We start from the raw sequence: 13,540 nt of genomic DNA on the forward strand, positions 1-13,540 counted from the left end.
AAAAATATTTGGATTATATAGGTGGCTAAATATATTTATTAAATGAGTTTAAATGAATGATCTACAATCGTAAAGTGTTCTTCATCCAAGCTTGACAAGGTTCGCCGAAAAATTTGACAGTTTCAAAGTTAGCGGTAGGCAGAGACTTTTTACAGAATAAACCGATTTACGAGTATTCTTTTACTGCTGTTACTACTGTTGTTCCACTGTTGAGTTTTGACTGATTTATTTGAATTACTTGGTGTAACGTGGTATTCCTATCGCAAACAAGCTCTTCGCTATAGACATTCATTAGATGGGGAATAATGGAATCAAATATATACCGTCCAGTAAAAAACCTCGCTTTCCCTTTTTTAAGCTGCTCAATCAGTCGCCCAAAGAAAAGTTCTAAATTCCTAAGAATATTCATTGATCTATCGAAAACTATCGAAAAGTGACATCGAAAAATATAAATGATGGAAATGTGTGAGAATCGTCTATAAGACTGTCGCTGCTGTTTCCACTATGAGTTTTATTTTTAAGATACAAAATAAATTCATCGTTTAATAACAATGGAGCCTCTATTGATCAACACGATATGGCGCTCCTACGCAACGAAATTAACTCGGTCCCAGGTGACTTTAATGGCGCGGGGATTGCCTAAAAAGCAACCGATTATTGGAGTGCAAGATATTATAGTCGTTGCCTCTGGAAAGGGTGGTGTAGGAAAAAGCACCGTGGCAGGTGTGTGTGTACTCACATATTTCTATTCATCGGTTATTGTAGTCCTTTTTACAGTTAATTTTGCCTGCAGCCTGGCAAGACTGGGAAAACGAGTAGGATTGCTGGACGGGGATATCTTCGGGCCAACTATTCCACTTTTAATGAATGTCCATGGTGAGCCGGGTGTGAATGATAAAAATTTGATGATCCCGCCGCAAAACTACAATGTAAAGTGCTTGTCTATGGGCATGCTGACACCTGTAGAGGCCTCTGTTATCTGGCGAGGTCCTCTTGTAATGTCAGCAATACAACGACTGTTAAAAGGTACTGATTGGGGACTTTTAGATGTCCTGGTTATAGATACTCCACCGGGCACTGGAGATGTGCATCTCTCACTATCCCAGCATACACCCATCACTGGGGTTATCCTTGTAACAACACCTCATACTGCAGCTGTTCAGGTGACCTTGAAAGGTGCAAGGATGTACGAAAAGCTAAATGTTCCCATATTTGGGGTAGTAGAGAATATGAAGTACACCATTTGTCAGAACTGTAATCAACGATTGGAATTTTTTAAAGACAGCCGTATAAGCTCTCTACCCCGCAAGCTAATTTCTCTTCCGTTAGACTCACAAATAGCGGATAGCAACGAGAGTGGAGTGCCTGTTGTAATAAAATATCCAGACAGCAAGTACTCTAATCTATTTACCCAATTGGCTGAGGAGATTACACAAATACTTACCGAACAAAGATGTAAACAAAATCAAAATAACAGTGCACATTAAAAAAAAAATGTGTATATCGAAAATACTTTTTACTTACATTTGTTATGCTGATCTGATAAAACCAATAAAGTTATTAGGGAAAGGACCTGTTGTTTCGTTTCCCGCATTTACATTAAACAACAAAAACCCAAAACCATGACATGCTTTACAGCTAAGATTAAGAGTAAGTGACAGCTACATTCTTCATGTACAACTTAAATATACTTATGACAGAATTTCTGCATCTATCATATTTTGCAAAGCCTTTTGGTATATCCTTAAGTGCATGCCATATCCTCCATCGCAAACGACACGGCCAACCTGAACTTCACTCATCCCCGTGTGCTTACGTTACGAAAATTCCACAGAAAATTATCTTAGAAAGCAGAAACAAAAGACCTTGACCTTGGCCTTGAAGTCATTAAAATATATTGCCCGAGAAAACCGGATTGGCAAAACGAACCGATCTCTGAAGAAGACGACGAAACGACAATCAACTACAAGATAAGACAAAACTTTTTTTTCGTAAACCAAAAATAAGGATCGAATGTCGACAAAGTACTGAAAATAACAGGCATCGAGTAACTACAGAGCGTGCGCGCCACAGAAAAGAGGTGTTTTGTTTTTGGGCACTCCAAGAATTATTGTCTTCAGAATCCCTTCCCTGGTAAATGTGCTGGCGTGGGAGCCACTAGTTCTAGAGCTGGAAAACCATCCATGGCACTATCGATACTATCGATGGTTTTAAGTTTTTTCAAACCATCGATGCTTTTCGAAAACAATCCAACAATCCGAACTGGCGTCACTAACACTTTGATACAGAGAGAGAGACTTGTAAGTTTGGTAAATTTTCTACGGAATGGAAATTACAGTGTTCTTTTTCAGATTATAGAAAAGAAATAACTATTTGAGAAGATTGGTGGTGTTGGAAGAGGTTGGATATGGATAAATACTTGAAAAGTAAGTACTTTTAATGCAAACACTCAATCAGACTCGTTCGCGTACAATGTGCATATGTGTATGTATATACAAATGTGCATGTAGCCAAAAATATGCATTTAAACGTGTTTTTTAAATTTATATTCAGTAACCACTATGTTCTTGATTTCAGACCCTTTAACAACTGTGGATAACACGACTCCAAAATTGGATCACTTAAAACGTGCAGATCCCTAATATCTGGAGGCTGCAAAGGTTGCTCCTTGCACTAGTTTGGAACGGTTCCTAAAAACTGACCTCACTTATAAAAATGGGTTAGCAAAAAAAAACGGAGCTGGTCAAGGCAGTAATGCGTATGATCGCGCTGGATGTCCAACCCTTTTCTATTGTTGAAGACATTGGATTCTGCGATTTGATTCGAAAGCTAAACCCGAGGTACAAGCTGCCCAGTAAAACCCATCCTAGGAAAACATTCCTAGGAATATGAAGGTTTAAAATTGAAGTTGCAGGAGGATTTAACTTACGTTGACAATGTATCCATTACTACTGATTGTTGGACCTCGCGTGCTAATGAGACGTATCTCACTATAACGTGCCACTTCATTAACGAATGCTATGAACTTAAATCAGCAGTTTTGTCGACGCAAAAACTTGTAGATGCAACTTACCAACTTACCCCTAGTAATATTGCGAACTCTCTCAGCGCCGTTTTGAATGAGTGGAACCTTTTAAATAAGGTAGTAACGATTGTAACAGACAACGATGCGTCTATGAAATAAGCGTGCGTGAAAATTAAACATTTACCTGTTGTCTCGCATACTATTAATCTATTAGAGCAAGACTTCCTGAAAATAGATTCTATAGTGCCCTTACTAGCAAAGTGTAAGAGAATCGTATCGTTTTTCAAATCGAGTTCAATCGCAACAGAGAACCTTAAAAATGCACAAACTTCTGAATCACGCTATGGACTTATACAAGAAGTTCCAACGCGTTGGAATAGCGCGTACTTAGTAAATGACTTTTTGTTTACATCGAACTCAGAGCAAGCCGCGAAAGCTTTGGAGTTGGAGATATTTTCAAGTTTGTCCCGAGTTCCTTCCACACCTAATATTTCAACACCACCAGACAAAAAAGAACAGTTTCTTTACTTTTTTAGAAACGAAAATTTCAAATAAAGTTCACTCAAACAGAGCAGAGGACGTATTTTGAGAGACCTAATGAGTCGGAGGATAAGGATCCCTTATTGGATGGTAAGAATATCATTTTTACTTTTTTAATTAAATATTCATGACTTTTTCCCTTTTCAGGCAAACAGTGAGAGTCTGAAGCCAATAACCAAACTTTGTAAAAAGTACCTGTGCATTCCGGCTAGTTTAACAGAATCTGAAAGAACCTTCAGTAAAGCTGGTCAGATTGTATCTGACCGCAGAGCATCGCTTAAACCAAAAGTAGTAGACATGCTACTACGACCAGAAACAATGATCTCTTGTTGTCTTATGAATATAAAAAAATATTATTTTGTTATTACTAAATATTTTGAATACTTTGTTAATTTAAATAATAGTTTGCATTGATGCAAATAAAACGTTTTTGTTTAAAAAATGCATTTTAATTCATTTGCAGGCCTTTCTGCATTTTTCTAAAGGGCTACTGTAATATATATTTTTATTCTGCAAGGGTATATAGACTTCGGTTCACGTTAAATTATAGTTCCATTTTTTTTTTTTAACTATCGATAGTATCGATGTTTTCTTAAAAAACCATCGATAGTGCCAACCATCGATGGTTTTCAAGCTCTACTTGCCTTGGCAAAAAAAGGTCAGAATGGAGTACGACGGCAGTGTATATGCGCGGAGGAAGTGCAACCAACAAGGATTTGCGTTGCAATTCGAAAGCACACTTCGCCAAGGAGTGCCTTAAGCTAAAGAGGGAGCCGGGATGCTGCTCTGCCTGCCGGACGTTTGAACACTTCGTTGGACAATGCCCGAAACGCAAGAACAGTTATGTAAGCCATGTTAAAATTTTTTTCATCAAAAGCTGTAAAACCCCATTATTTGCAGATTGCCTCATAGACAGTTGAGCAGTATATCCGAGGAAATTAATTTACAATCCGTTTCTGAAAACTTGTATGGACTGAATAAAAGCCAACTGACAATATTTGGAAAAATCGTATGTTATATTATAAAAGAAAGAATAAAATGTTATTTTTATTTATACGTGGTCCCAGGCGGGTCTATGAGACATAATGTAGTTCTCAGACGAGATTTCATGGAAGCGTGCCAATTGAAACTGGATCCAGATACTTTGGGACGGATTGCGGTAAAACCATTTAATAGTGAATGAGATAGAAAAGCAAAGAGTGAAACAGTCAGTTCTATTGATTGTGAAAAAGTTAACGAAACAGTGAGTGAAACATTTAATGAAACAGTTAGTGGATCAGTGAATCGGTTAGTAGAACGATTATCGATACAGTGATTTTCTAGGCAGTGTAACAAAGGATTTCGCAATTAATCAAAAATTGTATTGAATTTATACAACCTAGCGAATCAGATTACGCTTCACCAATCGTTTTTGGGTCATGCAGCCGCATGATATCTCATATTCTTTAATATTATAAGCCAAATTAGTCAGTGGTAGCAGTTGCAATGCCCATAGTGCAAACCGCTGCTCTCGCACGCATTTATCTGTACGGCGCTCATTCCTTGTTTGTTGTTGTTAGCTACCTACGTTAAGCTTGGGCGCTGCATTTCGGCTGTCTGCCCGCCAGTTGCCAATTCTTCGTGTTTCGGAAAAGACCAAACTTACGCATTCAATTATCGCTATCGTAAAAGAATAACAATTCGCAAAATAAAAAGTGTCGTAATAAAAACAAACTTTCTTCGGTTTTTTATTATTCGCAACAGCTATTGAAAAAGCTCAATAGCTAAACATTGGTGACCCCGACGTGATAGTGTTAATTTGCATGCATTTATTAATGCACTTATCCCGTTTATAAATAAATATAAATACATTAAATCGCAATCGGTTGGACAAGTGAGTGGAGATTTCGGTGATAGTGGCTGTGTTTAAGCGAGCTAGCATTGCATATATACATACATTGCTACATATATCGTTACGTGCATTGACCCCGCTTGCATTTTCGGCATCTATTGCCTTCAGCATGCCCGCTGAAGGTGAAAAAAAAGGGTGACCTTTTTAAAGCGCAAAGCCAATGCGCTGTTCAGCAGGTTGCAGAGGCTACAAACGTCGCTGTCTAATGAGACGCTTAGCGGATACGACGAACCCACTCTTACGGTGAGGCTGGAGCAGATTGTTGAGCTGCAAGGTGCCTTCAATGTTCTGCATACAGAACTGGAGGAATGTGATTTCGACGAAATTGGCAGTGAAATGAGCGAGTCTTTTGATGAATTCATCGTTGAATTCAAGGCTAGTGTGCGCGCGGAAATAGCCAAACGCAATGTGCATTTCGCGCCGCACTCAACGTTTGGGCACCACTGAGCAAATCGCTGGCTGCATCATAGTGCAAGTGCTGCTGCAAAAGCTGGATGCGGCGAGCCAAGCTAAGTGGGAGGAGCGCCTGGAGGATCCGGTCTTTGCCAACCTTATTCCGTCGTGGGAATCGATGGCTGCATTCCTGGAGCAGCGATGTAGGACTTTGGAGGCCGTGGGTTGCGCCATGGCAACCTATGCGCCAGGCGTTCAGGTGGGCAGAGATCGTTCGACGCTAGTTGCTACCACCCAAAATTCTCTTGGTTGCATGCTTTGCCATAGTGCAGAGCATGCCATATATTATTGCCCGCAATTTAGAGACTTAGCGCCAGTAGATCGGCTGCGCGAGGCAAAGAGACTAGCACTTTGCCTAAATTGCCTAAAGGCAGGTCATCAGCTACGGCAATGCAGCTCGAGCCGCTGCCGCACCTGTGGAATCAGGCATCATACGCTGCTCCATCTGGATGGTCCGCCTTCCTCGCAGCCACATGTTCCGGTGTCTTCAAGCTCCCACACTGAGACTTCTGCCCCGCTTTCGACTTCTTCTACTCTAATTGCCCAGGATCTCGGTAGTGACCTTGTGCTGCTAGCCACTGTCACCGTTCTAGTGCAGAATCGGTCGGGACTGTTCGTTCCCTGCAGGGCCTTGTTAGATTCTGACTCTCAACTGCACTTGGTCACCTCTCGGTTTGCAAATCAACTGCAACTGAAAAGGTCGAGGTCGTCCGGCTCCGTCACTGGAATCGGGGATTCCAATTTCGCGACTGATGGATTCTCGGTAGGAATTGCAATTCGGTCTGTCGCTTCGGATTTCTTAACGAGCATAACAGCAGTTATCGCTCCCAATATCACGGATCGGCAGCCAAGTTTTAATTTGGACATTGGGGACTGGAAGATTCCAGAAAACCTGCGGCTCGCCGACCCGGATTTTTATAAAGCTCAACGTGTTGACCTGTTAATAGGAGCTAGCCTGTTTTATGAGCTGCTGTGCGTAGGTCAGATAAAGTTGTTGCCAGGACTGCCCCTGCTTCAAAAAACGCGTCTGGGCTGGGTTCTTCAGCCAGCAAGGAAAACAGGATTGATGTTGAACTTGATTCACTTCTGCAGCGCTTTTGGGAGGTAGAAAATTGTCCCGGCCCAATAGTTCAAGCCACTAAGGAGGAGCTAGATTGCGAGGCCCACTTTGTTAAAAATTACACCCGACTGCCAGCTGGCGATTACTCGGTACGGTTGCCGCTAAAACTCCATTTGGACTCTTTAGGAGATTCCTATCCTCAGGCTTTGCGCAGATTCTTGTCGCTGGAAAGGAAGCTTACAAAGCACCCTGGCTTGAGGGTTAAATATGCGGCGATCATGAAGGAATATCGTGATCTGGGACATATGTCGCCTGTGCCTGCCTCCGAGGCACATCATTTTGCCACATCATTGCGTCATGAAGGAGGATAGCACTACCACCAAGCTTCGCGTTGTCTTTGACGGATCAGCTGCCACTTCCACTGGTTACTCGCTTAACGATGTGTTAATGGCTGGCCCGGTCATCCAGCCCAAGCTATTTCACATCCTAATTCGATTTCGCTCACACCCAGTTTCCGTTACAGGAGACATATGTAAAATGTACCGATGTGTAAGGGTCTCGCAAGAAGATAGCTATTTGCAGTGCATTGTATGGAGGGACTCCCAGATCGATGACCGTCAAGTATACAAACTCGACACAGTCTCGGCACCAAACCAGCCTCCTTCTTGTCCGTAAGGGCAATGCAGCAGTTGTCAATCGATGAGCAGGCATCGTTTCCCATTGGATCAGAAATCCTTCGGCGTGATTTCTACGTGGATGATCTTATCTCCGGTTCAGGCACGGTAAAGGATGCTATCAGCATAATGCAACAGAGGGCTGGCATTCTTGCGAAGGGCAAGCTCAAGCTAAGGAAATGGTGCTCTAACATTCCGCTTGTGCTGGAGGGTGTGCCCGCCGAGGACAAGGAGTCATACATGAAGTTTGAAGATGGTAGCGATTTCACCAAAACTTTAGGTCTCGCTTGGGATCCCGCCTCCGACCAGCAATTGTTTTCGTTCTCTGCCTTTCAGTCGTCACTGACACCCTGCAGGCGCTCTGTTTTGTCTGCGATTGCTAAATTTTACGATCCTCTCGGCCTGGTCGGTCCGGTAATTACAAGGTGTAAAGTCTTTTTGCAGCAGCTCTGCAAGGAAAAGCTGTCCTGGGATGAAAGCCTCCCGGAAACTCATAACACGAAATGGTTTGATATATGTCGCAGTATTGAAATAATAAGTCATGTTAGTTTCCCTCGGTTGGTGTTTAGCGCAGAGTCTGGTCTTGAGGTGCATGGGTTTTGTGATGCAAGCATTGATGCCTATGGATCCTGCGTTTATGTGGTTTCTAAAGGGAATCAAAGTTTTAGCCATTTGCTTTGTTCGAAGTCGCGCATAGCTCCGTTGAAGACCATAACAGTACCAAAGCTGGAGCTTTGTGGTGCGGATCTTCTGGCTAAAATCATGAGGGAAATAGTTGGCTTGAAAGTAATTAAAGGACGCTACTATTGTTGGTGCGACTCGACGGTGGCACTTTCCTGGATCCGAGATGAGCCCGCCAGGTTCAACATATTTGTGGCAAATAGGGTTGCTGCCATTCAGGAGCTGACAGATGTCACGGCTTGGCGGTATGTTCCAACAGCGTTAAATCCGGCTGACATCTTATCCAGAGGATCCCTGCCGTCTGAGCTTAGCGAATCGTCACTCTGGTCGCATGGACCCGCCTATCTTACGGAGCCTGAAAGAGATTGGCCAACAGCTGTTTGTCCTGACAAACCGGTGCTTGAGCTTCGTCGAAGTGTGTTCATCGTAAAGTCGCCGTACGTGGATGTAATTGCTAGCTCCAAATTCGCAAATACTTACCCCTCACTGCAACGAGTATTTGCATACATACAAATTTTGTAATGGAATTCGTCATCCTGGGCTCACCGTCGCACACATACAAGAGGGTACTCATATGATGCTGCGGTTGGTGCAGCGCGCGAGTTACCACTTTCAGTGTTCCCCTGCAGACTTCCCGTACTACGCCTATGCCATCAACCGGGACTCTGAGCAGCACCAACACACACAACTTACAGAAGTATGCGAGACAGGGACAGAGCGATCTACTTGCGGAACTATGTAGCCCATAGTGCAAACCGCTGCTCTCGCACGCATTTATCTGTACGGCGCTCATTCCTTGTTTGTTGTTGTTAGCTACCTACGTTAAGCTTGGGCGCTGCATTTCGGCTGTCTGCCCGCCAGTTGCCAATTCTTCGTGTTTCGGAAAAGACCAAACTTACGCATTCAATTATCGCTATCGTAAAAGAATAACAATTCGCAAAATAAAAAGTGTCGTAATAAAAACAAACTTTCTTCGGTTTTTTATTATTCGCAACAGCTATTGAAAAAGCTCAATAGCTAAACATTGGTGACCCCGACGTGATAGTGTTAATTTGCATGCATTTATTAATGCACTTATCCCGTTTATAAATAAATATAAATACATTAAATCGCAATCGGTTGGACAAGTGAGTGGAGATTTCGGTGATAGTGGCTGTGTTTAAGCGAGCTAGCATTGCATATATACATACATTGCTACATATATCGTTACGTGCATTGACCCCGCTTGCATTTTCGGCATCTATTGCCTTCAGCATGCCCGCTGAAGGTGAAAAAAAAGGGTGACCTTTTTAAAGCGCAAAGCCAATGCGCTGTTCAGCAGGTTGCAGAGGCTACAAACGTCGCTGTCTAATGAGACGCTTAGCGGATACGACGAACCCACTCTTACGGTGAGGCTGGAGCAGATTGTTGAGCTGCAAGGTGCCTTCAATGTTCTGCATACAGAACTGGAGGAATGTGATTTCGACGAAATTGGCAGTGAAATGAGCGAGTCTTTTGATGAATTCATCGTTGAATTCAAGGCTAGTGTGCGCGCGGAAATAGCCAAACGCAATGTGCATTTCGCGCCGCACTCAACGTTTGGGCACCACTGAGCAAATCGCTGGCTGCATCATAGTGCAAGTGCTGCTGCAAAAGCTGGATGCGGCGAGCCAAGCTAAGTGGGAGGAGCGCCTGGAGGATCCGGTCTTTGCCAACCTTATTCCGTCGTGGGAATCGATGGCTGCATTCCTGGAGCAGCGATGTAGGACTTTGGAGGCCGTGGGTTGCGCCATGGCAACCTATGCGCCAGGCGTTCAGGTGGGCAGAGATCGTTCGACGCTAGTTGCTACCACCCAAAATTCTCTTGGTTGCATGCTTTGCCATAGTGCAGAGCATGCCATATATTATTGCCCGCAATTTAGAGACTTAGCGCCAGTAGATCGGCTGCGCGAGGCAAAGAGACTAGCACTTTGCCTAAATTGCCTAAAGGCAGGTCATCAGCTACGGCAATGCAGCTCGAGCCGCTGCCGCACCTGTGGAATCAGGCATCATACGCTGCTCCATCTGGATGGTCCGCCTTCCTCGCAGCCACATGTTCCGGTGTCTTCAAGCTCCCACACTGAGACTTCTGCCCCGCTTTCGACTTCTTCTACTCTAATTGCCCAGGATCTCGGTAGTGACCTTGTGCTGCTAGCCACTGTCACCGTTCTAGTGCAGAATCGGTCGGGACTGTTCGTTCCCTGCAGGGCCTTGTTAGATTCTGACTCTCAACTGCACTTGGTCACCTCTCGGTTTGCAAATCAACTGCAACTGAAAAGGTCGAGGTCGTCCGGCTCCGTCACTGGAATCGGGGATTCCAATTTCGCGACTGATGGATTCTCGGTAGGAATTGCAATTCGGTCTGTCGCTTCGGATTTCTTAACGAGCATAACAGCAGTTATCGCTCCCAATATCACGGATCGGCAGCCAAGTTTTAATTTGGACATTGGGGACTGGAAGATTCCAGAAAACCTGCGGCTCGCCGACCCGGATTTTTATAAAGCTCAACGTGTTGACCTGTTAATAGGAGCTAGCCTGTTTTATGAGCTGCTGTGCGTAGGTCAGATAAAGTTGTTGCCAGGACTGCCCCTGCTTCAAAAAACGCGTCTGGGCTGGGTTCTTCAGCCAGCAAGGAAAACAGGATTGATGTTGAACTTGATTCACTTCTGCAGCGCTTTTGGGAGGTAGAAAATTGTCCCGGCCCAATAGTTCAAGCCACTAAGGAGGAGCTAGATTGCGAGGCCCACTTTGTTAAAAATTACACCCGACTGCCAGCTGGCGATTACTCGGTACGGTTGCCGCTAAAACTCCATTTGGACTCTTTAGGAGATTCCTATCCTCAGGCTTTGCGCAGATTCTTGTCGCTGGAAAGGAAGCTTACAAAGCACCCTGGCTTGAGGGTTAAATATGCGGCGATCATGAAGGAATATCGTGATCTGGGACATATGTCGCCTGTGCCTGCCTCCGAGGCACATCATTTTGCCACATCATTGCGTCATGAAGGAGGATAGCACTACCACCAAGCTTCGCGTTGTCTTTGACGGATCAGCTGCCACTTCCACTGGTTACTCGCTTAACGATGTGTTAATGGCTGGCCCGGTCATCCAGCCCAAGCTATTTCACATCCTAATTCGATTTCGCTCACACCCAGTTTCCGTTACAGGAGACATATGTAAAATGTACCGATGTGTAAGGGTCTCGCAAGAAGATAGCTATTTGCAGTGCATTGTATGGAGGGACTCCCAGATCGATGACCGTCAAGTATACAAACTCGACACAGTCTCGGCACCAAACCAGCCTCCTTCTTGTCCGTAAGGGCAATGCAGCAGTTGTCAATCGATGAGCAGGCATCGTTTCCCATTGGATCAGAAATCCTTCGGCGTGATTTCTACGTGGATGATCTTATCTCCGGTTCAGGCACGGTAAAGGATGCTATCAGCATAATGCAACAGAGGGCTGGCATTCTTGCGAAGGGCAAGCTCAAGCTAAGGAAATGGTGCTCTAACATTCCGCTTGTGCTGGAGGGTGTGCCCGCCGAGGACAAGGAGTCATACATGAAGTTTGAAGATGGTAGCGATTTCACCAAAACTTTAGGTCTCGCTTGGGATCCCGCCTCCGACCAGCAATTGTTTTCGTTCTCTGCCTTTCAGTCGTCACTGACACCCTGCAGGCGCTCTGTTTTGTCTGCGATTGCTAAATTTTACGATCCTCTCGGCCTGGTCGGTCCGGTAATTACAAGGTGTAAAGTCTTTTTGCAGCAGCTCTGCAAGGAAAAGCTGTCCTGGGATGAAAGCCTCCCGGAAACTCATAACACGAAATGGTTTGATATATGTCGCAGTATTGAAATAATAAGTCATGTTAGTTTCCCTCGGTTGGTGTTTAGCGCAGAGTCTGGTCTTGAGGTGCATGGGTTTTGTGATGCAAGCATTGATGCCTATGGATCCTGCGTTTATGTGGTTTCTAAAGGGAATCAAAGTTTTAGCCATTTGCTTTGTTCGAAGTCGCGCATAGCTCCGTTGAAGACCATAACAGTACCAAAGCTGGAGCTTTGTGGTGCGGATCTTCTGGCTAAAATCATGAGGGAAATAGTTGGCTTGAAAGTAATTAAAGGACGCTACTATTGTTGGTGCGACTCGACGGTGGCACTTTCCTGGATCCGAGATGAGCCCGCCAGGTTCAACATATTTGTGGCAAATAGGGTTGCTGCCATTCAGGAGCTGACAGATGTCACGGCTTGGCGGTATGTTCCAACAGCGTTAAATCCGGCTGACATCTTATCCAGAGGATCCCTGCCGTCTGAGCTTAGCGAATCGTCACTCTGGTCGCATGGACCCGCCTATCTTACGGAGCCTGAAAGAGATTGGCCAACAGCTGTTTGTCCTGACAAACCGGTGCTTGAGCTTCGTCGAAGTGTGTTCATCGTAAAGTCGCCGTACGTGGATGTAATTGCTAGCTCCAAATTCGCAAATACTTACCCCTCACTGCAACGAGTATTTGCATACATACAAATTTTGTAATGGAATTCGTCATCCTGGGCTCACCGTCGCACACATACAAGAGGGTACTCATATGATGCTGCGGTTGGTGCAGCGCGCGAGTTACCACTTTCAGTGTTCCCCTGCAGACTTCCCGTACTACGCCTATGCCATCAACCGGGACTCTGAGCAGCACCAACACACACAACTTACAGAAGTATGCGAGACAGGGACAGAGCGATCTACTTGCGGAACTATGTAGCAAAACACACACTCTTATATATAATAAGAGCTGCCTGTGAGCAGCACAATTACCACTATCAAAAAACATTCGCTTTGTTCACTTCAACCAACGAAGACATGTTTAATTAGAACAGTTTAAACATTCCATAACCAATACTACTATGAAACATAGTTACCCTAACCCACGACCGGTAACTGGCGCAGTCGGACTCGTCATTGGACTAGAAAAAGAGCCGAGGACGAAGACCCCACGCAATGCAGATTGGAATAATATTATTAGCAAAGTAAGCATTGGAAGTGATAAATGGCAAAGTGAAAGAATAATAGATATCGAAAATACAGATGTATACAAGTTATGTGCATCGCATAAGAACCAACTAAGTTCCCGAGTGAAACAGGCGCCAATGCCCACTCGCAACGATCAACAAAGGGCCACCTAGGCTCACGGATGAAACAGGCGCCTATGCCCATCCGCAACGA

The 13,540-nt window shown here is 44.4% G+C and overlaps 1 protein-coding gene and 1 long non-coding RNA gene across 2 annotated transcripts; one reads left to right on the forward strand and one right to left on the reverse strand.

Moving 5' to 3' along the window:
- The first annotated feature begins 530 nt into the window (after positions 1–530).
- LOC6620428 (iron-sulfur protein NUBPL) lies at positions 531–1,572 on the forward strand. Its single transcript, XM_002044600.2, has 2 exons — positions 531–723; positions 778–1,572. The coding sequence occupies exons 1-2, from the start codon at positions 552–554 to the stop codon at positions 1,485–1,487; spliced, it is 882 nt and encodes a 293-aa protein (XP_002044636.1). The 5' UTR covers positions 531–551; the 3' UTR covers positions 1,488–1,572.
- LOC116801810 lies at positions 1,500–2,194 on the reverse strand. Its single transcript, XR_004362239.1, has 2 exons — positions 2,029–2,194; positions 1,500–1,963 (listed from the first exon to the last, which is right to left on the reverse strand). It is a non-coding gene; the product is annotated as an uncharacterized LOC116801810 (long non-coding RNA).
- Positions 2,195–13,540: the final 11,346 nt, after the last annotated feature.

The sequence above is a fragment of the Drosophila sechellia genome, chromosome 2L (assembly GCF_004382195.2).
Source record: "Drosophila sechellia strain sech25 chromosome 2L, ASM438219v1, whole genome shotgun sequence".
Lineage (NCBI taxonomy): Eukaryota > Metazoa > Arthropoda > Insecta > Diptera > Drosophilidae > Drosophila > Drosophila sechellia.